Here is a 23,409-nt window from a genome sequence, read left to right on the forward strand (position 1 = left end):
CGAAAAATACCACAATAACATGTTAAAAACACAAAAAAATTAAATTTTCATTGAGTGGGTCTTCAACCCAAATCTGCATCCAGCACCCCAAAAATGCATTTTTTTTATCAAGAGCACAATTGCATAAAACAATAAGGTACATTCAAGTCAATACTGTCCAATGTTTGTTCCATCTCTCCCTGTAGTAGTTCAGACTCATCAAACAGAGGACAGACAGCAGTAATCCCCGCTACGTTTGCCTCACATGGTCCACTATAGGCTCACTCAGGCAGATAAGCACATGTGGTCACAGCTCCTAAAATACATCCCCCAGAAAAAAGGAGCGGCGGACAGTCTGATGCGTAGTGTAAATGTTCAGCAGAACTTCCTACTGGTTCCTTTAAAGAGTTTATGTCGAGCAAAAAAGGAAAAGTTGTATGTAAATCCACAGTTTTTGACTGTTATTTCTAAAATAAACTGATTTTGCTTTATTTTTTTATTTAAAACTCATTTTTTTCAATGACAAAATCTGCTTTAGTGCTAAAAATTGAACAAAATGATTCATATTTCTTCTCTTATTAAGGATTAGAATAGTTTCCCTTAGACATGACCCACATAACAGCCACCAGTGTATGTTTCTCTATTGAGTCACTCATCACAGCACTTGTCATGCTTGGATAAAGCTGAACAATCTGCTCCATCCTCCCACGGACTCAAACGCTACTAAATCTGAATTTACAGCTGGTATTAGTGTCTCCATATCTCACCTACTGACCTCCCAACCTCAGGAGTGTGGAAAAAAAAAGAAAAGTTTCCTTGAAAGGTGTTCGCATGACCTGTGATGAGTTTAAAGGATTAAAGTTGTGACTTATTTAAATGATTTCATTTCAAAACTTTGTGTGACCTCACAGACACATGTAATGACGGCCTAATCCATTTATCGGGGCTAAAAACTTGTCAACCGTTAACAGGAAACTGTTTTTTCTGTGTCAAGAACGATCCAAGAAAGGCATTTCCCAGTTAAAGGTCACGGTTCAAAAGTCACAAAAACAGGGATCAAATCACCTTCTTGAACCTGTTTGTTAAATATTTATTTCTAAAACTGCTCAAAACTCCTAAAATCTTTTGAGTCGGCTTCATAAAAAGAAAATTCTGGAAAGTTTTTCGAAAGCAAAAGTAATTAGTTTGCTAAGATTTCTTTGTCATATTAACTGCTAAAAGGGTAAATATATATTTTTTAATTTTTCTAGTTTTAAAAAATTCACTTTAGGTTTTTATTTTTGCTTTTTCTTCTTTTCATTTTAGCTTTTCCCTTCAAAAAAAGTCAGCTTCCTTAATCCAACCCTGTCTTCTACGTCCTTTATTCTAACACCAGCTAACCTCATATCTTTATTCATTAAAAAAAACATATTTTTAGGATCCATGTTGATCATTAACAGCTGCAAAGTGTACTTTAGTTTTTGTTTTTCTTATTTTTACATGTCCTGTTCAGCATCTGAACAAAGAAGTGTGCTCTTTACAATCAACCAATAGATATACCGGTATCACCCAACATTGTCACCAAGATAAATAATATAAAACCAGCAATTGGGATCAATTGAATTTGATTAGCTTATTATTATTTTCATGTTTGTAAAAATTCATTATTTCCGCTTTAAATAATTTCGGCTTTGGTATAATATGCTTTTATTTATAAAATACAGTATTTTTTTGTGTGTTTTGTCTCCATTTTTCTTTTTTAAGATATAAAACACCAGAATATATGCTGTCTGACACTGTGTGTCCGTTATAGAAACAAATCAGATTAAATAGAAATAAGTTCTTTGTGACTGAGTGGACATGCAGTAGTTTTTTTTCTTTTAATAGTCCAAATGACTAAATATATTTATCTACAATTGTATATGCCATTTGTATGGAGCCCCTAAAGGGTTTTAATTTAAGACACAAAGACAACTTGAAGTAAAGATAAAGACAATAATATCTCCAGTTTTGTGCAACACATTTTATTGTGTGCTGTAAGTCATATAAATGCTTGTAGATTCACATTCTTGTAATTCTGGAGATATGAAGCATTAAGATGTGATGTTTCATTTAACGTATATCTCCAAACAGGGACGGAGCTAAACATTTTATATTTTGCAAATGAGAAGGCCATTGTAAATGAAGGGATACATATTTCTAACAGTTTTCTAACAGTTTTATCAATATTCTTGGTTTTATTTCATTAAAAATATAGGTTTAGTTTTTTTTGCAAGGCTTAAAGAAGCTTGAATTGATGATTTCTTAAAATTTGTCAATAATGAAGACTATTATTGACTTAAAAATTGGGGGGAGGGGGCAAAACTTTTTGCTTTGCTACCCCTGTAGCTCCGCCCCTTTTTGCAAACAGCTTATTCCCAATATATTGTATAAAAGAGTTAACTGTGCCAATCTATAAGAAAAATCTAAATTATTTTAAGTTTTTAGGCCAACAAATAATTTTTCTGTTAAAATGTACTTTCAGTTACAATTTGTTTCACAGTTAAAAAAAACTGTCTGGTTTTAGCAAAACAAGCTGGGGAGTTCGAGGGAAGTGCTCATTTCTGCACAAACCAATGATGCCATCACTAAAGCTAGCATGCAAATCTGTCTGACAAACTACTGAGCTCACTTTTGATCAGATTAGTCTGAGCTTGAACTCTGCAGAGTGTGCTTCAAACAATCCACTTTGAAACAGAGAGAGCGGAAACAGCCCCGCAAAAAAAGAGAGAAAAGGACAAAAAAAGAACCCTTTCCTTTTGAACCCAACATTTTAACATAAACATCAACTGCGGCATTATCTACAGAGCCGAACAGAGAGCGGTCGGTAAGCCACCTGCACTGGCCTTGAAAGAAACCACAGCCACCCATTCAGCTCCTTCTAGCCCTCATATCTCATTAAACACATCATTTATCCAGTGGATTTCAAAAGAATCTACAAAGCCAACGCAGCTCCACATGGAGCAGTCACACTTTTGACAGCTACTAAGCTGCATTAGACGTACAGGAGCTCAAATATGGGAAATGGAAGACCAGATTCACTAAAAGAAAATGTGCATAGATGCATTTAGACTTTAATTTTTAGTGTAAATCAATTGAAGAATGTCCTAGAAATAACATTTTTCTTTCTAATTATTATAATTTCTACTCTATGAGAGAGAATAGGAATATACTTTCCATCAAACTCATTTTGACAGGTGACCTTTGACCCTTCACCATCAATCAAACTAATTAGACAGGTGACAGATTGCTTTATATACATTTTGTATACAATTTATATAAAATGTATCCATTTATTGTCAAATTATTATGATTGATGGCGTAGGGTCAAAGGTCACCTGTCAAAATGAGTTTGATGGAAAGTATATTCCTATTCTCTTTAGACTTTAACTTTTAGTGCAGATTAATTGCTGAATGTCCAAGAAATTAAATTTTTCTTTATAATTTATTACATCTTCTACTCTTTGAGAGAGAGAGAATAGGAATAAACTTTCCATCAAACTCATTTTGACAGGTGACCTTTGACCCTACATCATCAATCAAACTAATTAGACAGGTGACAGATTGCGTTATATACATTTTGTATACAATTTATATAAAATGTATCCATTTATTGTCAAATTATTATGATTGATGGCGTAGGGTCAAAGGTCACCTGTCAAAATGAGTTTGATGGAAAGTATATTCCTATTCTCTTTAGACTTTAACTTTTAGTGCAGATTAACTGCTGAATGTCCAAGAAATTAAATTTTTCTTTATAATTTATTATAATTTCTACTCTATGAGAGAGAGAGAATAGAAATATACTTTCCATCAAACTCATTTTGACAGGTGACCTTTGACCCTACACCACCAATCAAACTAATTAGACAGGTGACGGGTGGCTTTATATACATTTTGTATACATTTTTTTATAAAATGTATATTGTTGAATTAGTTTGATCGATAATGTAGGGTCAAAGGTCACTTGTCAAACTAAGTTTGATGGAAAGGATATTCCTATTCTCTTTAGACTTTAACTGTTAGTTCAAATAAATAGCTGAAAACTAAAATTCTTCATAATTTATTGCATTTTCTACTCTATGAGAGAGAGAATAGGAATAAACTTTTCCATCAAACTCATTTACACCATCAATTAAACTAATTTGATGGGTGACTGATGGTTTTATATACATTTTATATAAAATGTTTACTTTTATTGTCGATATTAGGTTGATCGATGGGGTAGGGTCAATATATTCCTATTCTCTCTTTTGAGAGTGTTGAGAAGTTCAGCAATAACTCAAGATATTCTTAAAATAAAAACAGTGTGCTGCAACAGGTGACATTAAAGGAGAAATGTGAGTGACAGGTGTGTGTATGACTTTATACTTTGTCGTCAAAGTCGCAGATCTTAACCACGCTCTTTTTAGCATACCATAATACAATAACGCTGCTTCCCCATAAACTGAGCATTACCTCATGTTAAAGTCAGATATGTCTGAAGGGCCTGCGCGTGTGTCCATCCGCTTGTGAACTATATATTTAGCCCCGCGGGGGTCTTTGCTCTGCTCTAAAAACAGAGACAGAAAAGCCCACAGCCACACAGCGACACGGTGCCAAAGATGCAACACGTGCCAGACAGCCACATTCAGCCTGACCCTGCTTCAGATGTTCAGGTGCACTTCCACCTGCACCAGTTGAATCAGATTTCATTTCCCTCTGATCCCAAACATTCTTTTTTCCTCTTGCAGTGGATGGCTGAGCGTGATGTGCAACTTTATGGGCCGTCAGCCAATCTCCTGCTAAAGACACGGGTCATGATGGAAGCATAGTCTCGGGCCAAAGAGGCGTGAATCTAAAGTTCTGGAAAAAATCCAGCAGCAGCACATGATTACTGCTTGCTGAGGTGATGAAGTTCACACTGAAAACACAATCATCTAGCACCTCTGGAATACTCATGATAAAAAAGGGAGGTTTCTCTCTTGCCATTGCCATAAAACAGGAAAAACACAGCAATTAGAAAGAAGAAACACATTCTTTTCCACCTTGCACAAATAACTCATTTCCCCATGGCAGCAAGGCGAAGGCCAAAGGAGAACTCTCTGTCTACTTTTTTGACTGTCACAACAGAGCTGTTATTACTCATAGGGGCAGCTGGAAAGCATCTGTTCAGAACAAAGTGATGGAGAATGATCCTACCTGTCCAAGGTCCAAGGTAACGTTCACCTCGTTGTAGCCCAATCCTCTGGAGAGAGGAGGACTCTGCCACCACCGCTCTGTCCCGTCAATGGCGTTGGTCACTGGGTGAGCTTTGTTTGGATCCGCCGAGTTGCAGAGGTCACAGAATTGACCCTAAGTGGGGTCAAATTATTTATTTACGTAACAGAACTGCAAACACGTTTAATAATAGAAGTGGAGCTAATCAACACTCTTCAGAAAATATCTGTGTGTAAGAAGGCTTTTTGACTTGTTGCTGTGATGCAGAGCTCCTTAATGAGGACTCCTGAGGAAGTAGGGTCACTGGTGATGGACGTTTCCTTTGGAAAATGTGGAAATCCACTTCAAGAGAGTTGAACTATTTCTAGCAGGAGACAATTACTTCTAGAATTCAAAAAATCCAAATGCAAAATACAAAAACACTAATACTAAAACATGCCATTTCTGACTAATTTAACATGTCTTGAGACCAAATCTACAAAAACTAAGAGAAAAGAGTGCTTGAAAATAGTTCTTAAAATACGAAATATGTCTGGAGTACTTATACAGTAGAGCTGCCACGATTAGTCGACTAAACAACGAATAATCGACTACTAATCAACTATTAAAACAGTCGACGGCTAATTTAATAGTCGATTAGTCGTTACTTTATATTATATGGAGTCAGAGTGTAGTAAAGTTGAACAGTTGAGAGCTTTCAGCACCAAAAAAATTCACTTTTTTGTGTGAATGGTTAGTAATCATTCACAGTATAGTGATTCTCCTGCTCCTTTCCATACATTTTTTGGCACATAAAAATTGAATCAAACTTTCAGCGATCTCAGTAACCTTGGTATTAAAATGTTCAACTTGTTCAGAAAATTACTGCATGTATTTTTGGTATTTGTAGACTTAATAATTTTATGAGCAAAATATGCCCTATATGAAATATATGAAAAAGTCTTCAAATAAAAAAAATGTAAATAGATTAGCAGCAACACTTTAAATATATTCATGGGCTATGTTTTAATCTTATATAGTAATTTTTAAAAAGTTTGGAGTTTAGCTAATATTTGAGCAACATGCTAACATTTTTACTTATTTGTTAACTACTAGATTTTTTTTAGGCTAATATAGAGTTTAGCTTCTATGTTAGCAACATGCTAACGATTTTGGCTAATTTGTTACCCACTAGGTTTTTTGGGGCTAGTATAGAGTTTAGCTTCTATGTTAGCAACGTGCTAATGATTTTGGCTAATTTGTCATCCAATGGGTTTTTTATAGGCTAATTTAAAGTTTAGCTTCTATTTTAGCAACATGCTAACGTTTTTGACTAATTTGTTACCTACTGGGGGTTTTTATAGGCTAATTTAAAGCTTAGCTTCTAGTTTAGCAACATGCTAATGCGTTTTTGGCTAATTTGTCATGAACAGAGAATTTTATAGGTAATTTTGAGTTTAGTTTCTAGTTTAGCAATAGGCTAACGTTTTTTACTAATTTAGTTTACTGAGGAATGTTTGGCTAGTTTGGAGTTTAGCTAGTATTTAAGCAACGAGCTAGCTCTTTTTTTTGCAAATTAGGCATCTACTAAAGGTGTTTTGGGCTAATTTGGAGCTGAGCTAATATTTAAGCTACACGCAAAATATATATATTTTTTTCAAAATTGGCTTATATTAGGGATTTTTAAGCAATTTTACCACAATTTTTTCAGAAATGTAGGTCAACTTTAGCGCTATTTCATAGTCCTATACCGAAATTTCCAGTCGGTATCTTCAGCGACTACTTTCAGCAAAAATCATTCACACTACCATTATATATAATAATACTTTTTTAGTTTTTACTTGTCTTCGCGGTCATTTGTGAGACATTTGCCATTCTGTTGCCTACAAAAGTTGATAACAGGGTTGCAGCAACTCTTTTCAGTGATCAAATAATGTGCTAAAAGTGACATAATTGATCTGTAGACTGAGCCAATCAAGCCTTTGACAGTTTAAGACATGTTATTGATGAATATGTAGCAGAAAATCATACAATTAATGGTGTAACCCATATATCCACAAACTTAAAAAAATCAAAAGTATCCATCTTTAAATTATTGGATCTTTTTTAATTATTATTAATTACCTGTTTATTAACCACTTAATGCAACCAAATTGCCTTCTTTTCTCACCTGAATGTATTGATTAGAAAGTCCATAATTTGGTCCTCCAACGAGTTTACAGTATAGATCCTGTCTGGGAGCTCCAGCCTCATCCTGTCCGCAGGTTGCTGAGGCAGAAATCCCCGCGCCCTCCGCGAGGTTGAAGTACGGCGGGTTCAGGCTGAACCCGTTCAGGTCGTTAAAAGCTTCCTGTCCACCTGCGTCCCGGAAAAATGTCGCCCAAGAAGTCAAGAACACGGCGAGCAAGTGAGCTCCGAGGCTTCCCCTCGCCATGTTTCACACAGATGCTGACTGAGAGGGAGCTGCTCTTGTCATGTGCGCCTCTCCATGGAAAAAGCGCACGAGAGTTTGACGCACTTTCAGCGGCTCCGCTGATCTCAGGTAAAACTTCGGGACAATCTTCTGCTTCTGTGTCCCTCCTGTTGCGCCGCATATCCACCAAAAACGAACTAAGCGCGCGGGGTTTGTGCGCTCCAGCCCGTCCCGCGCGCCATGCCCTCGAGCTCTCTCTCAGGTGTCAGACTGCTGAAGGTCTGAGCGTGACTCTAATGCGCCGTGACTGAGTGGGGCTAAAGGTCTGCCACCACACTTTACCCTGGGTTTGACCGCTCATCCCACCCAAAACATTTTGATAATCCCTGTAGATTATGATAATAGACTTTGGAGCATGCGCACAACGGTTGGTTGTATTTATACCATATAGGGGGCAAATTTATATCTGCTAAAATGATTTAAAATCTGTATTTTTATTTTTATTAAGCCACCTTTTAAAAAAATAATAACATAAAAGACAAAAACAATACATATATATTTATATTGTAAATATGCATTTAAATAAATGCTTTAACTTAATTATTTTTAGTTTTATTGCTTAAAAATAGAACATTGTATTTAAAAAAATAACTTTTTTTCCACATTAATGTTACACTGCCCCCTAGTGGACAAATGTGGAACATGTTGACACAAAAGTTTGGTATTTTAAGGTTCATTTACACTTAAAAACGTGTGATTTTTTATTTATAAATATAGTAAAGGAATAAAAGAAATAGTCTCCAGTTGTGTTTTCATAAGAGTCATAACAGCTTGTGTTTACAACACCCACTGCCATAGTCTGGTGTTGTATAACTGGTCGATGACTCAGTGGCAGCAGGGTTTGAGAATCCCAGCCCCGGCAGTGGACTGGCTGGTTCTACACAGGGCTGACACACAGATAAGGAAACAGGAACTAAACCTGTACTGTGACCTATCAACGCGGAATACGAAACAAGAGTTGCGAGGTTCAGGGGTTGTGTCAGCTGTGCTTTTTTCTTACAGATAGGACTCTGAATGGAACCAACTAATCTGCAGGTAGGCTGATTTAAAGAGAGGGAATCTGGATCCTCAAAGAGTCTTTCCTGTTTGCTATCTTGATGTGTTTCTGTGATTGTTTTTCTGTTTTTTTGTGGTTATTAGGTTACTTTGTAAGTGAAAGTATAATCAGGTGTACCACTGCAGTTTATGAACACGACTGATTTATTATTATGTCTGAATATTAGGAGATTTCAAGCAAGAAATAAGTTTGTCTTCGTTTCGGTCACTGCACTGATTGCATTTGACTCATAAAACCACTTAGCTTATTAACTACAACATATTTTATCTTTGTATACTTACTTCATTATCTCTATGCATAGACTGATTATCAAAAAACACAAATTTACAAATTTAACAGGAATAATTATTGACTACTTGTTATTTTTAGTTGATCCACAACTTTCAATTACCAACAAAAAAGAATATAAATCCCAACAAAATCAGAAATGTTAATGTTTTAGCATATATAAGTGCTAGAGGTGTAATAATTAATCGAAATAAGCAATTAAATGATGTATTTTCCTATGATCTAACCAGATAAGCCAAGTTAATCGAGTCGATCTACCATTTTAAATTGTTTCAAAATAAAATACAAAGATTATATCGATAATGAAAAATGCTATTTTGATTGAGACACTTTAGGTTTATTTACTATGTCGTAATAACAACCAGTGCATCACAGTGAACAACACACACGTGATACGAAAACGATCAAACCAAACAGTGACAACAGTTGGCTGAACTTTATGAAACTAAAATGTGAATGGATTTGCCATTGATTCTTTTTTTTATTTGTTCACATATTTGATTATCTTGCAAGAAATACAAGGATTCTGGAATATTTTACCAACACTGTTCAGTACCAGGTATTTATCTTAGTCACACTGGTGGAATTTTCGGATAAATTCGTCCTTAATCAATTTTAGGTCAGTGAATCAAATCGGATCGTTCAATGTCGGCAACTAATTATGATATGAATCAAACCCTATGAAGTGTGTTAGAAAGGTTAATTCCAATAAATAAATAAAAAATAAATGATAATAAACAGGTTTTGAATGAAAATCATTTCTAAACATCCGGATTTGGTACCAGTGACAACTTAGGATTGTGTTTCCTTTTTACATTACATCCCCTTTTTTGTGCTTTTTTTTTTAACAGTAGACAGATTGTCTGCTCAAAAAAAAAAAAAAAAAAATCCTGCACAGGATGTGTGTGAATACAATCTGTTTTAACTTGTCTGCCGACACAAACCTCCTGGGAAAAGATATCACCCTGATTGCAGTATATTCCTCCAACTACAAATTGTCAGTGCTGTAAAGTTAATTTTTGTACTTTTTTTTTCTCCCATACATGAAGTTCAGGTTAAGTTTTTTCATGCATCAGAGTTCACATAAATTAAAAATAAAACTGAATGATCGTGTTAAAACTACACCAAAATAATCAAAGTAAAACAATAAATGAGGACAAAAGATATACAAGCTGTAAAACATTTAATTCATTAACATTTATGTTAACCCCTGAGTTGCAAATATACATCAAACCACTTCAATTCCAAAATTACCTTAATTTAGTATCTGCTTGAGAGCAAAAACACAAGTGATTTTTTTAATAACCGGAAATTAAATTCAAGCATTAAGGGGTTAAATGGATATTGACCCGAAAGTAACAGAAAACTTAAAAAAGAGAACAAAATATATAGAATTAATCTGAATGTCAATGTACTCTGGAGGAGGGAAAATCAGACATTTATTATGATGAAATATTTATCAAACTGAGTAATAATCACAAGAATAAAATCACAAATCGATACAGACTGAACACTTGAGAGTCACTATTTTTATAAATCTTTTTTGTGTGTATTGTTTTAAAAATGAAAAAAAATATATATTTTAAAAGATGAATTTTTTCAGAAGAACTATTTGTTAAAGATGATGTTTTTTAAGGCTGTGAGACCACAGCTCCAATGGGTTCTTCTGTTGTTGCCTCCTAGGATCTTTCTGATTTTTCTTTTCTTTCTATACTGTATTTTATATATACTTGAGAGCTAATTTATTATATTTTGGCTTTTATACATATTCTTCACTGTTTTTGGTAGATAATTGAAAAAAAACTGTCTCGGTGAACTCTGCACTGAACCTGAAACTTTAAGACATTTCAAGCCAAAAACAGTCTAATAAAAAAGATGCTTAAGAGAATTTCATGTATTTTACAACATTTTTTGTATGCTTTGCTCTCTGTTCTGATTTTTTAGAGGGGGCTGCTGTCATCAGATTGTAGGTTAAAATGTAAAATTACTTAAAATTTAATCCTGTGTATCTAAATGTGTTAAATGTTCAAACTCACAAAGAAAAAAAAAAAGATAACTGAAATATAACAATTGATTAATTAAAGACTAACGTTATCACCAAAAAACATAAAGTTTGGTCAAAAATTATGATGAACTTCTAATATGTTGCCAACAACAGGAAACAGACAACAATCCTGTTATTTTAGTCTGTGACAGACTTGTTTAAGTACTTGTTAATAAAGAAATTGTTAAGTAGATGAACTCTTTACTGGCCTGATTTTATTTGATGAATTGTTGCATAAGTTTCAACATCCTTAGATGACAGATTTGTAACATTTCATGTTTGACACCGTTCTTTTTTTGCTCTTTCAGAAAGCTATTGCTGTTGCTCAGAAAGCTTCAGAAGAAGATCAGGCTGGAAATTATGAGGAAGCCATTCGATCCTACCAGCATGCAGTCAAGTATTTTCTCCACATTTTGAAACGTACGTCTCCATGATGGGAGATAGAATGAGGCTTAAGCCCCACAATTATACATATAAAATACTAGAATTTATAATCACCTGTGAAGAAGAGTGTGTATAGTTACGAGGACAAGTTTTATCTTTGGACAATTTGGGATGTTTGATCTACCATGAGTGACCTGATATTTTTCTGTTTTAGGTGAACCTCAAGGTAAAGATGGAAATCAGAAGATTAGAGATAAATGTAAACTGTATTTGGACAGAGTGGAGGAACTGCAAGACTACCTGGCAAATAAAGAGGTCATTACAAATTATATTAGAAAATTTAAATAATATTCACAGTTTTTTTCTCTCCATGAAAAGGTTTTCTCTGGGCACTCAGCTGTCTCCCAAATTAATAGGTTAATTGGTGTCTCTAAATTGTCTCTTAGGTGTGATTGAATGTGTGTGTGAGAGTGTCTGACCCTTTGAAACACCAGCGATGTGCACCCCACCTTCACCTTAAATGGGATAGGCTCCAGCAACCATGTAACCCCAAAAGCGAAACGGTGTTCAGACGATGGATGTAATATTTGTTCTGAAATGTCAACATTTTTGCCTATGATGGCTAAGTAATAACATTAAGAATTAATTTTAGCATCTGGATCTACTATTATTTTAGTAAAGTTTCAAATCAAGTGGCAAAAAAATTAGTCTGATTATGGGCGATAAATAATGCAAAAATATGTTCAAAGGTATGTTGATTGAATATTATTTTTTAAATGAAATCAGGTGTGCGCCACTTGCTATCTGGTGTGCACGAGAAGACAGTTTTTTTGTACTTTGATGTCCTTAGATCAGGGGTGTCAACCTCAATCGCAAAAGGGGCCAAAATCCAAAACACACCTTAGGTCGCGGGCCGAACAGAATAAACATTTATTGAACACTCTAAAACTAAAATTTTAAAACTTTAAAACTGTAACTTTTTAACATAATTATGAACTAGATATATTGCATTGCCTGCTATAATGCTAGTGTGAATACTGTAAGCTGAATTTGATAGAGAAGATAGCTGAAGATGCTGAAATTGATAGCTAGAAATGCTGAAGCTAATAGCCATCTAAAATATTAGCTAAATGCCAAATTAGCCTTAAAAAAACAACAACAGCAAAAAAAAAAACTTAGGCTTTCCAAAACAGCTAGCATGTAGCTGAAAACAGCTAAACTTCAAAATATCTTAAAAAAATTAAAAACAAAAAAAAAACTAAACTAGCATAAACAGCTAGCATGTAGCTGAAATATTAGCTAAACTCAAAAATAGCTAAAAATGACTTAGTGAATGTCAAGAGTCCAAAAAGCTAGCAGAATGCCAATTATTAAAACTTTAAAACCATAACTTTTTAACATAATTATAATTGATAAAAATATGTAATATTATTGCAGAACAAACCAACTTAAATCTTAAATAACTTTCAATATTTTACTCTCCAAAAAATATATGTTGTCAAAATTATACAAGTTAGAAATGAGCACAAGATAACATCGGGCCATTTATAACAATAAAATTAAATGATCTGGAGAGCAGGATCCGGCCCCCAGGCCGTGACTTTGACAGGTGCCTTAGGGACTCCTTAGTAATCCAATGCAAGATAAAATATTTTAAAAAATTGTCATAAAGTTATCATCATCTGATTTTAACAGTCAAAGTGTATTTAAGATTATTTTGAAATATCTTTTGAGTCACAAAAATCATTTTTCTTCTGTAAAACCATAGACTAAAAATAATTATTATATTTATTATAATTATTTTTACAGTCTATGTGTAAAACATACAGTAAATTCCTGAAACACAACAGCTTTATTTTGAAATCAAGCAGGTTGGCTATTTTGAGCTCGAGCGAGCGACGTCATGACGTCACTACATTCTGCTTACGCAAGTGTCGACTTTTCAATGCGGAAGTTGCTTCCTTGAACAGCGACCTAAAGAAAGAAAACAAGTTCTGTAACGACGGCGATAAACCGTTGTTTTTCGAGGCCAATTTCTGATTAGCTTTGTTTATAAGTAGTTTACTCACGGCGGGGTGACATTTGTTGAGGTTTTGGGTCAGGTGACTTGCCCCTATGGCCAACAATAATTTACAGGTAAGTAGAGAACCCTACCTTATAGTTTCAGCTGGCTAAAACGCTTGACAGGCCTAAAAAGTTTTTTAAGTTTTGTAAAAAGAGGGATATACAGATTATGTCCGTCGAAATTTCTCGACTAGTAATATCAATTTGTGTTACGCATGAGTGTGTAAATTTTCTAGACGTTAGTAGGGAGTACGCTTTGAGACAAGTTGCTAATTAGCATAGCTAGCTAAGTTAGCTAAGGAGGGGCACATCGAGAGTTAACCGTCAAACCATGTGATTTATCAAAATAAAAGGTGATAAAGAAAACCCTCACAATAGTCAATACAATGATTATAAAAAGTATTATTTTCCTTTGATTTATGGCGGTTTAAACTCTATCTGTACATCTTCAAAGCGGGATTCTCAATATCAAGTTACCTAATAAGATTAACCTGGCTAGCTTGTTGGCTATATCTCGCCATTCTACATTAAAAGTTTGAGTTCTTTTTGAGTTTTTATAGTAAATGTCAACCACTTTTTTATGTTCCTGTTGTTTTCATAGAAGGAAGTGAAACAAAGTGTTTGGAAGTTAGGTTTATGATCGTAGCGTGATGTCACTGACAAAACTGGATGTAAATATAGACAGGCGTTTTAATACAAGCATGTGTTTATTGCTAAAATATAAATATGGGAATGTTATAACACAGGTCTAAATCTAGTTTTTAAAACTAGCTAAATATAGATAAATAGCTAAGGTTTGACAGCCTGATCAGATCAGTGGGGGCGTCCTTTTTTTCCGCCTGAGGCAGCTGGTCAAAGTAAATAACTTTTTGTCACAGCAGCACTTTGAAACGGTGATCCAAGCTTTTGTTATGACAGGGCTGGATTACAGTCCGTTCTTTTGTTGTGTGAGACAATCTTCCGTCTCATCATAATGTCTGCTTTCACAAATTGCTGCTGCATGTCTTTTAACCCTTTTATTTATTTATATTGGAGGATGTTTCTTGATTAAACCTATCAAGATCAAGACCTTTTAATTTAGACCATCATTTAATGTGTTGTATTAATCTACAAGAAGTGATATTGAAGTAAAGTTTACTTTTTAGCTAATTCAATATTTCCTTATAAAAAAAAAAAATACATTTTCGTCTCTGGTTGCTCTTTAGGCATCCTTTTAAAATGACATTTCCTCGCTTTTATCTTCTTTGGCCACTAAGGTCAGCAACTTTGAAGTCTGCTAGAAACCAATAAATAACCGTTTTTTCATTTGGAGCCCTAAAATTAGCTGTTTTTGTACATTCAAAAGTCTCCTTGTGTACTTTTTTGTTTTAAAATGTTGCATTTTTTTAATTACCAAACTATTTATTGTGATTTCACTTGCTCTGAGTTCATTTGCATTTTAATTATGTAGGATTTTTGTTTTTAATATTTCAGCATTTTGGTGTCTATAAATCTGAAATTTGTTTTGCAATTTCAGAAAGCCATTGATCTGGCCGGCAAGGCTGCACAGGAGGACAAAAATCAAAACTATGAAGAGGCTCTTCGACTCTACCAAGCAGCTGTCCAGTATTTCCTTCATGTCGTGAAATGTAAGTCATGGCAAAACATTTAAATTCACAGTAAATTGTTGTAAGTAATCTCAGGTGTTTTTTTTTTCTTTTACTAAGATCTTGCATGTCAAGTTCATAACATACTTATGTCTTTACATCAGTTTGTTTTTAAAGGAAATCTAAAAAAAGTTGAACAATCTTTTGATCTGTTAACCAATTAATACTGGAGCTTTAATGCTGACATTCTTTGGACTACCGTAACTCTTGAACCATTTATGCAATTGATGTAAATTAAACTGATTCTGATGCGGCAAAAGCAGCCTTGTGCTGATATATGCTACACTTTGCATTAACAAAGTGATTACTAGCTTAAAGTGTTGGTGCTAAGCAGATATGAAAAGCCGGTTCTTTCCTCGCCAGAATCTGCTGATTCACGTTGATCATGTAAACAATCAGAGTGACACTATGTTGTGTTTTAAAGCATTAAATAATACCTTAAATTATTTAAAGAAAAACACTTGTGTCACAGACATTTTCATGGCTGTTCTCTGCTCTCATTTTTGACAGATGAAGCCCAGGGAGACAAAGCTAAACAGAGCATTCGGGCAAAGTGTGCCGAATACCTGGACAGGGCAGAGAAGTTGAAGGAGTATCTGAAGAAGAAGGAGAAAGCTCCTCCTGCCAAGCCTGTCAAAGAATCTCAATCTGACGACAAAGGGTGTGTTTCTGGGTGGGGCAGAGCTCTGTGAATGAGGTGTCATTCACATATGGCTAAGAATAGTGTGGATAAATATGCAAATGTAAACAAATCTCTCTGAAATGTAACCACACTGAAACAGAAGTGATTTTCAAATATATCTATTCTTACTGTTTGGTTTTTAGGAATGAAAGCGATGAAGGAGATGATCCAGAGAAAAAGAAGTTTCAAAACCAGCTGTCAGGTTAGTCTGTTAGATTCTTGTTCATTTGAATTAGTTGTGTGTTGTTTGACTTACTGTCACGTTTTATCAAATTCATCTTTAGGTGCAATCGTCATGGAGAAGCCAAACATAAAATGGAACGATGTTGCTGGTTTAGAAGGAGCCAAAGAGGCTCTGAAAGAAGCAGTTATTCTTCCAATCAAATTCCCCCACCTTTTCACAGGTAGTTTATTCTTAAACAGTCTGCTGCACATGACTCTGTTGTGTGACAGTGATGTATTAGACTACCCTCACTGGGTTTTTTTTGTCAAAAGAAGTGACGTCTTTGCTTGGTTGACAGGAAAGAGAACTCCATGGAGGGGGATCTTGCTCTTTGGGCCTCCAGGTACAGGAAAGTCCTACCTGGCTAAAGCTGTTGCAACAGAGGCGAACAACTCCACCTTTTTCTCGATTTCATCGTCTGATCTCGTTTCCAAATGGCTAGGAGAGAGTGAAAAGTGAGTTATGGTTAAAAAAAAACGTTACTCTGTTAGGGTTTTAGAAAGTCGAATGAATGTGTTTTTTGTTGATTTTTTTTCCTTTTTTTGTTATAGTTACATTGTTTTTGTCTATCTATAAATTTGTCATTTTGATGATGTGAATTTCTCTCCTAAAATATCTCATTCGGGTTAAACTCTGCATTACTCTCACACAAATTCTCGCTATTCAGTATTTTCCAGTGGTTGTTGTTTTTTTTTTATAGATGAAACATCAGTCTATATTTTTCTAGTAGAATATTTATCCAACATTTCTTTTTCAACTGGAAATTGGTTCGTTTTTGTGTTTACTTTCATTTATTTATCAGGTCAAGTAGAATAAATCTATAATGTCCTGATATTTTAGAGGGGTGGAGGAAAAAAAAATGTTTAAAAGAATTGTATCCTAACTGTTTATAAATCTGCTCCCAGGTTGGTGAAGAACCTTTTCAGCCTTGCAAGAGAACACAAGCCTTCCATTATCTTCATAGATGAAATAGATTCCCTGTGTGGTTCAAGAAGTGAGAACGAAAGCGAAGCTGCTCGTCGTATTAAAACAGAGTTCCTGGTTCAGATGCAGGGTGAGTTCTGAACAACTATAATCACATTTTTAATTGTGTGAAAATGATTTTTCTCTGTTAAAATTGAACATGCTAAAAAAAAAATTTAAATATCTTTCTTTGACTTTTTCAAAATCCTTTTTCATTTCATCAGTGCTTTGCGTTCTGACTGATGTCTGATGTATAGAAAAGGTTTACCAAAATATTCATTCAAAAGAGAAGAAGACAAATTTCAGTTTGATTAGTTTTATTCTGGTGTAAAAATGTAGATAAAACATGTTAATTAATGTTGGGATGAATAAGATAAAAAAGAGCAACAAAGAACGTCAACTTGCAATATGAACTCAAAGACGTTTAAGAAATAAATATAATAAATTAAATGTAGTGAAAGGTTTTAAAAAATTACTGTTTGTGGAAAAATCTCAGAAGATTAAAAGATTTCCATAAATGAGGAATTATTTGTATAAATTAAATGAAGCCTTAAACCTGTCCCAACTGTATTCATTAATGTTTAAGATTTAATTTATTTATTTATTTACATACATGAAAAGGAAATAAGAATACAAGAGAAATACAAATACAGAAAAGTAGAATCATGTGATGGTGTGTTACAGAAACCCATCTGGGTTTGTTCAAGATGGTAACACATCTATGTTGAAGAATAAAATAAAATACAGTAAGTAAACAAATAAAATCTAGATTAAAGAATCTGAAACAAAAACTCTAACATAATTCCAAATTAAATTGATTTTATGAAAAGGAAGTTGGTAAACTTATATTTTTATTCAATTTAAACCCCATTTTTATACCTTGAAATCCAAATTTTTTTTAGAAATAATTTTTTTGAATCTTTCTATCAAAAACTCAAACTCATTAATAATTTGTTGCCGAGGTAACGAAAAGAAAACTTAACTTGTGACTTATTGGATAGGAGGAAGGTGGATTGTCTGTCCTTGTCTGCTACCATAAGAGTGAAGATTATTATTATTATTTTTTTAATGAAATAGTTTTGGAAATTGTTTGAATACTTCCCTTGATTGATCAATACAGATATATAATGATGTCCTTTATAGGCTTTACCAAACACTCTAGATATCATAATTCTTTGTTTAAAACAGAAACTGTATGTTACACTATTGAATCAAACAGTGTTTCATCAATACTCTGTACCAGTTTGTTTACACAGAAAATGTCAAACTCATTGTCATTTTTTATTACATCACAGAAAGCTTTTTGTTCATTGTTACTTCCTTATCAGCAAATTAAAAAAGGTATTTTTCCTTTTTGTATAACGAACTGAAAACAAAACTGTGACCCAAATATTGAGGTTTGAACCGAATTATGGGAAAAGTTGAATTTTTACATCTATAGTAATCACTCTCTACACTCCAATTTGTTTGCAATTTAACATTTCTGGAGCCATGTTATTTAATTAAATGAAAAGTTTAATACTTTTCCATAATATACTTGTATTTAGATAGAAAACCCAGCTCAAAGTTCTCTTAGAAGTGATAGAAAAGTTGTCACACCATAAAAATTCCAGATTATTTAAAATATATTTCCTCATTTCCACGATTTGAATTAAACACTAATGCCTCGTATTCACCATAACCTTCAGCTTTGTCTTTTCATTTGGGGTTTTCCAGGATATCTCACTTGATACTCGTATATTATCTCTAATGCTTCAAATGAATGACTCCAATAAATGTACGTATGCAGTGGACGTCATGCTGATAGTGCAGCACACTGCTCTGATTCAGCATTCAGAGTCTCCGTTGTAAAAGTCTTGTGACTCTAAAGCGGTGAAGGAAACAAAATGACATCACCTGATAAGAATGTTCTTTCTTCTGTGAATGGAGGTGCTTACTCACACCTTTTGTTGTGATGGTTTACAGGCGTGGGGAATGACAATGAGGGAGTGCTGGTTCTCGGGGCAACAAACATCCCTTGGACTCTAGACTCTGCCATCAGAAGACGGTATTATTATCGAGGCGTCTTAAAGTCGTTTCCCAGCAGCCACTGCTCCGTTCTGAGTGTAGTCAAACTGTTTCAGATTTGAGAAGAGGATCTACATCCCTCTGCCAGAAGAGCACGCCCGCTCCTTCATGTTCAAGCTCCATCTAGGCTCCACCCCCAACAGCCTCTCAGAGTCCGACTTCGCCACGCTGGGCAAGAAGACGAATGGCTACTCGGGGGCAGATATCAGCATCATCGTCAGAGACGCTCTGATGCAGCCTGTGCGGAAGGTCCAGTCAGCAACGCACTTCAAACGGGTACGACCTTCAGAAACCTCTTTGTTTGCTTTTGCAGTGTAACAATCAAGCAGTCTTTTTCACTTCAGGGTGTCTTTCTGTCACGTTTTGAAAACAGGTGCGGGGGCCATCAAGAGACGACCCCAACGTTGTTGTTGACGACCTACTGACCCCGTGTTCACCTGGGGATCCAAATGCTATTGAGATGACCTGGATGGAGGTTCCTGGAGAGAAGTTATTGGAACCAGTTGTGTGCATGGTAAGAATCAGAAAACAACAATAAAGTTGATGATATATTCAACAACAGATACAGATTTTAATTAATCTTTATAAATCTGTTTGCTTATAGTGGCCCTTCACTATTATATGGTTCAGCTTCTGTAGCTTTGCAATTTCATAGATTTTTAATACTATTCTGCAAGCTTTCATTTATTTTTTTAATGATCACCTAGTGATCTGTGTCCTGATTGGCTGTAGGACATTGTCAGTCGATTTCCACTGTGCTGTGTCTCCTCTACAGAATGCGTCCAGCTTTACAAATATACATAAATCTTTGTTTTCAGTCTTGACTTATTTTTCTACAAAAGGTTAAATAAGAGAGATAAGTGTAAATGAGTTTGTCCGTCTGAGGAAAGTGCAAAAAGTGTAGTGACTGTTTTTACTGCCTTTATTTGATTTGATAATTTTACAAAAAAATATAATACAAAATAAATTTAAAAAAAGCATTTGAAAAAGTAAATAAAATAGAGTGCATTGAAAAAAAACCTGAAGGGCTCATTTAAAGGCTCAACCTAATAAATATAAAATGATGATAAAGAATTTAGAATTATTTAAAAATGTAGAACACAACAGTGATGGTGAGTTTATCCCGTTTATCCCCAAATTCATCATAATAACTAAGACAATTACAAATTGAAAAAAAATACACGAGGATTTCACATTACAAAAAAAGACATTAAAGTCCCCCATGACATTTTTTTATTTAAAAAATATTCCCAGTAGTGTTTTAATAATGATTATGAAGTTTTTAACCAAAATTCTTCAACCTAAATGTCTTAAAAAGCCATTACTGCTCTCACGTGTGAGGAGTTTGCCTTGAATAAGACGCTGCGTCTCCTCTGACAGATGAGGATGGGTGCCAGTGCTGTAGCAGAATTTTGAATATTTTTGGTCAAGTTATCAAACAAAAAAAAGGCCAGCTGCTTACTTGTTAGAACGTTTATCTTTTAATACTGCTGCAATTTCATTGAATCTCAACCCTCTACAGCACAGACATGAGTAGATGCCACATCTTCTTCTCCCACACAGCTTGAGGGTGTCCATGTCGTTGTGATGTCAAAATGGCTCATTTCTTCAAACAGAGCGTTTTCACAGTTTGATTGACAACAATTTAAAAGGAGAAATACTCAGAAAGGCAAAAACAAGGCCATTTCTTATCACATTTGTTGTTTTTTATAAGAAAAATACGTATTAAAACTCAAAAAACACAATTTTCATCAGAGTGGGACTTTACAGACCCACAACAATCTTTTGATTCACTTTCAAAACGTTCCCAGTGGTCTTTAAATTATGATAATTTTTTTGCCAAAATCCAAAAAACTCATGTCGCTTTCAAAGACATAGTTTCTGCAGTGCAGCGGTTGTTCATCTGAGTTGTGGGCGCAGAGAAATCCCTTCCAGCATGTTAGCAATGTCCTCCATCATCAAAAAATGCTACAAGAACATGCTAGAAATACCAAAAATTGTCATCAGAGTGAGTCTTTAAGGAGTTTTTCTGGCATATCATGAAGCATTTTATAGAGATGCATAGAAAAAAAATCATTCCATAGTGTTGCTGCCTTATATCTTATCAAAAATAGACCTCAAATTGTAAAATGTAAAGAATCACAGATTTTACTTAATTGGTGATTATTTTAAAACTTAAAACCTGCAATAAACCAGGATGTACTTTATACTTTTTTAGGTGTGCGAGTTATCTTCCTTCTAGTGTGTAAATAGAGAAAATATGTGAAAACCTTTAAAATTACTTGGTTTTATGCATTAACTGGACACACAATTATATTCAATCAAAATATATATTTTAGTGTAATTTTTTTGTTTCAATGTGTTGTAATTTAAATTAAAAAAAACTACATAATGTGTCCAGAAATTGAGGTACTCCCAAAAGAGTCACTAGCAACTATATTTATCACAAGACACTAAATGCTCTTGTTGTTGGAAGTTATTATTTTTTTTTTTTGTTATTTATAATTACAAAATGTTTCTAATTGGTGATGTCATAAAATGGCACTTTAACCAACGTAATTCCAGTAGATTTTGAAGGAGAAAAGCGGCAAGAGCCGCTTTTCTCCTTCAAAATCTACTGGAATTGCGTTGATTGTATGTTACCGTATGTTAAAGATTTTGTGTTTAAGCGTCACCGATGACGCCTCAGGCGTTAAAGGGTTAACTTGCAACTGATGTCATTAAATATTTGTGTTCGTCATGCTTTTGCACCTTATCTGGACTACTTTTGAAACTTAAACCCTTTTCATATTTCACTGAAGACTCTTATTTGTTAAACCTGCTTAGATCCTATTTTAATAATGTGGAGTTAAGTTCAACTTCAAACCGCAGGCGACTATGACATCATGTCTTTTTTTTCTTCTTCTTCTTCTCATTTAGGCTGACATGTTGAGGTCTCAGTCCAACACAAAGCCAACCGTCAACGAACAAGATCTGGAGAAACTGAAAAAATTCACAGAAGACTTTGGACAAGAGGGCTAGACCGAGTACCGAGGCCAAACCAAAGCAAAGACGTCGTTTTGTCTCTTTACTGTGCGTGTCCTCCTTTTCTCCGTCTCATTTTAGCCACTCTCTAAGCCTCATAGATGATCTAAATAGGCAAAATGTGTTTCCGGTTTTGGCTATTTGATAACCACACCAAGGGTGGGAGACATGGTTTTATTTAGTCCCTTATGTCCAAAGAAAATAACAAAATTGCATATTTATGTTTCGGCATGATAAGAGTTTGCACCATATTGGAAACCTTAGAGCTTTGTCTGCCTTGAGCACTAAATATTATTTATTTGATTTAGAAACAAAAACAGAGATTTAATGACACAAATATAGCAAGAAAGTTATTGTTCAATTCTTTACATCCCAGCAGGTCAATAAACCATCTTGTCTATTTTTAAGAGTCATTTTATAGGATATAAATGCCTATACATTAACCAATGTGTGAGAAATAACAGGATTTCAGCAAATTTGTCTCCAACTGGACAGAATCTTCATACTCAGGACGAGTGTTTGAACAGACTTTAAAATCTTCATCCACTTTCCAAACCAATGAAATGTTTACTTTTTCTCCATTAAACACAGCCCTTATAATGGGGTCATTGGTGGTCGCTGACCAGCGTTATTTTCCCGCTTCACAGGGATCTAATTACTTAAAATTGTATTTTTGTTCTCCACGACCTACTCTACCTATTTTCTCATATTTGAAGGCTTCGCTGTTTATATAATTAAACGGCAAAACTGCCTCACATTTAAACAAGTCAGTTTTGTTCATGGTTTGACTCTGATGGCTCGGGTTGCAAGACATTTTTTTTAAACAACGGCATACATCTTTAATAATTTAAGTAGACAAAAAAGACCGTGTGCACCATGTGCCTTCTAGAAAAGCTGCGTGGTTTTGGTTTATTTTTTAAATTAATCAAAATATCAAGTGCTTTGTCACTACAACTAAGGAATGTACTGTACTTGTACATTTCGTGTTAACTCTTAGACTGTATTTAGCTGTACCTCTGGTCTTTGGATGTATGAACTTGTCTCCTGCAAATTTTTTAAGGGCAATGTTTCATTTTATTGTATATGTCTACACATGTATGTAGCCAACTCTTGAGCCTTTTGCTTTGAGAAGAGGCAACTTATGCATTCTGATTTCTGTTTTTCACTTCCTCTGTGTAAATAAAAGTTAAAGCTATGTCACACGATGTTGCTTATTGATGGAATTAAAGCGTTAAGGGAATGAATCAGGGGGGCCTAAGTTTGGGTCTCCCTGTGACAGTCCCCAGCCCAGATAAAATTGTGTCAGGAATGGAAAAACT

At 34.5% G+C, this 23,409-nt stretch overlaps 2 protein-coding genes across 3 annotated transcripts in view; one reads left to right on the forward strand and one right to left on the reverse strand.

Annotated features, from left to right (window-relative positions):
• The window catches only part of LOC112147734 (laminin subunit alpha-3), an 88,285-nt gene extending 80,382 nt beyond the window's left edge, over positions 1–7,903 (reverse strand). The window contains exons 1-2 of the mRNA XM_036216253.1: positions 7,346–7,903; positions 5,179–5,331 (exon numbers count right to left, since the gene is read on the reverse strand). Coding sequence (XP_036072146.1) covers positions 5,179–5,331; positions 7,346–7,609 — 417 coding nt within the window. The 5' untranslated portion in view covers positions 7,610–7,903. The remainder of the gene's footprint in view (positions 1–5,178; positions 5,332–7,345) is intronic.
• A 641-nt stretch (positions 7,904–8,544) lies between these two features.
• On the forward strand, positions 8,545–23,290 carry vps4b (vacuolar protein sorting 4 homolog B). 2 transcript variants are annotated; one of them, XM_024274099.2, is made up of 13 exons: positions 8,545–8,683; positions 11,346–11,457; positions 11,636–11,736; positions 15,002–15,113; positions 15,642–15,792; positions 15,957–16,015; positions 16,098–16,217; positions 16,335–16,491; positions 16,942–17,090; positions 18,965–19,046; positions 19,123–19,342; positions 19,440–19,580; positions 21,986–23,290. In XM_024274099.2, the coding sequence occupies exons 1-13, from the start codon at positions 8,663–8,665 to the stop codon at positions 22,085–22,087; spliced, it is 1,527 nt and encodes a 508-aa protein (XP_024129867.1). In that variant the 5' UTR covers positions 8,545–8,662; the 3' UTR covers positions 22,088–23,290. The 2 variants fall into 2 exon arrangements, with proteins under 2 accessions (XP_024129867.1, XP_024129868.1); XM_024274100.2 differs by lacking the exons at positions 8,545–8,683; positions 11,346–11,457; positions 11,636–11,736 and adding an exon at positions 13,336–13,557.
• Positions 23,291–23,409: the final 119 nt, after the last annotated feature.

This window comes from Oryzias melastigma, linkage group LG17, assembly GCF_002922805.2.
Source record: "Oryzias melastigma strain HK-1 linkage group LG17, ASM292280v2, whole genome shotgun sequence".
Classification (NCBI taxonomy): Eukaryota; Metazoa; Chordata; class Actinopteri; order Beloniformes; family Adrianichthyidae; genus Oryzias; species Oryzias melastigma.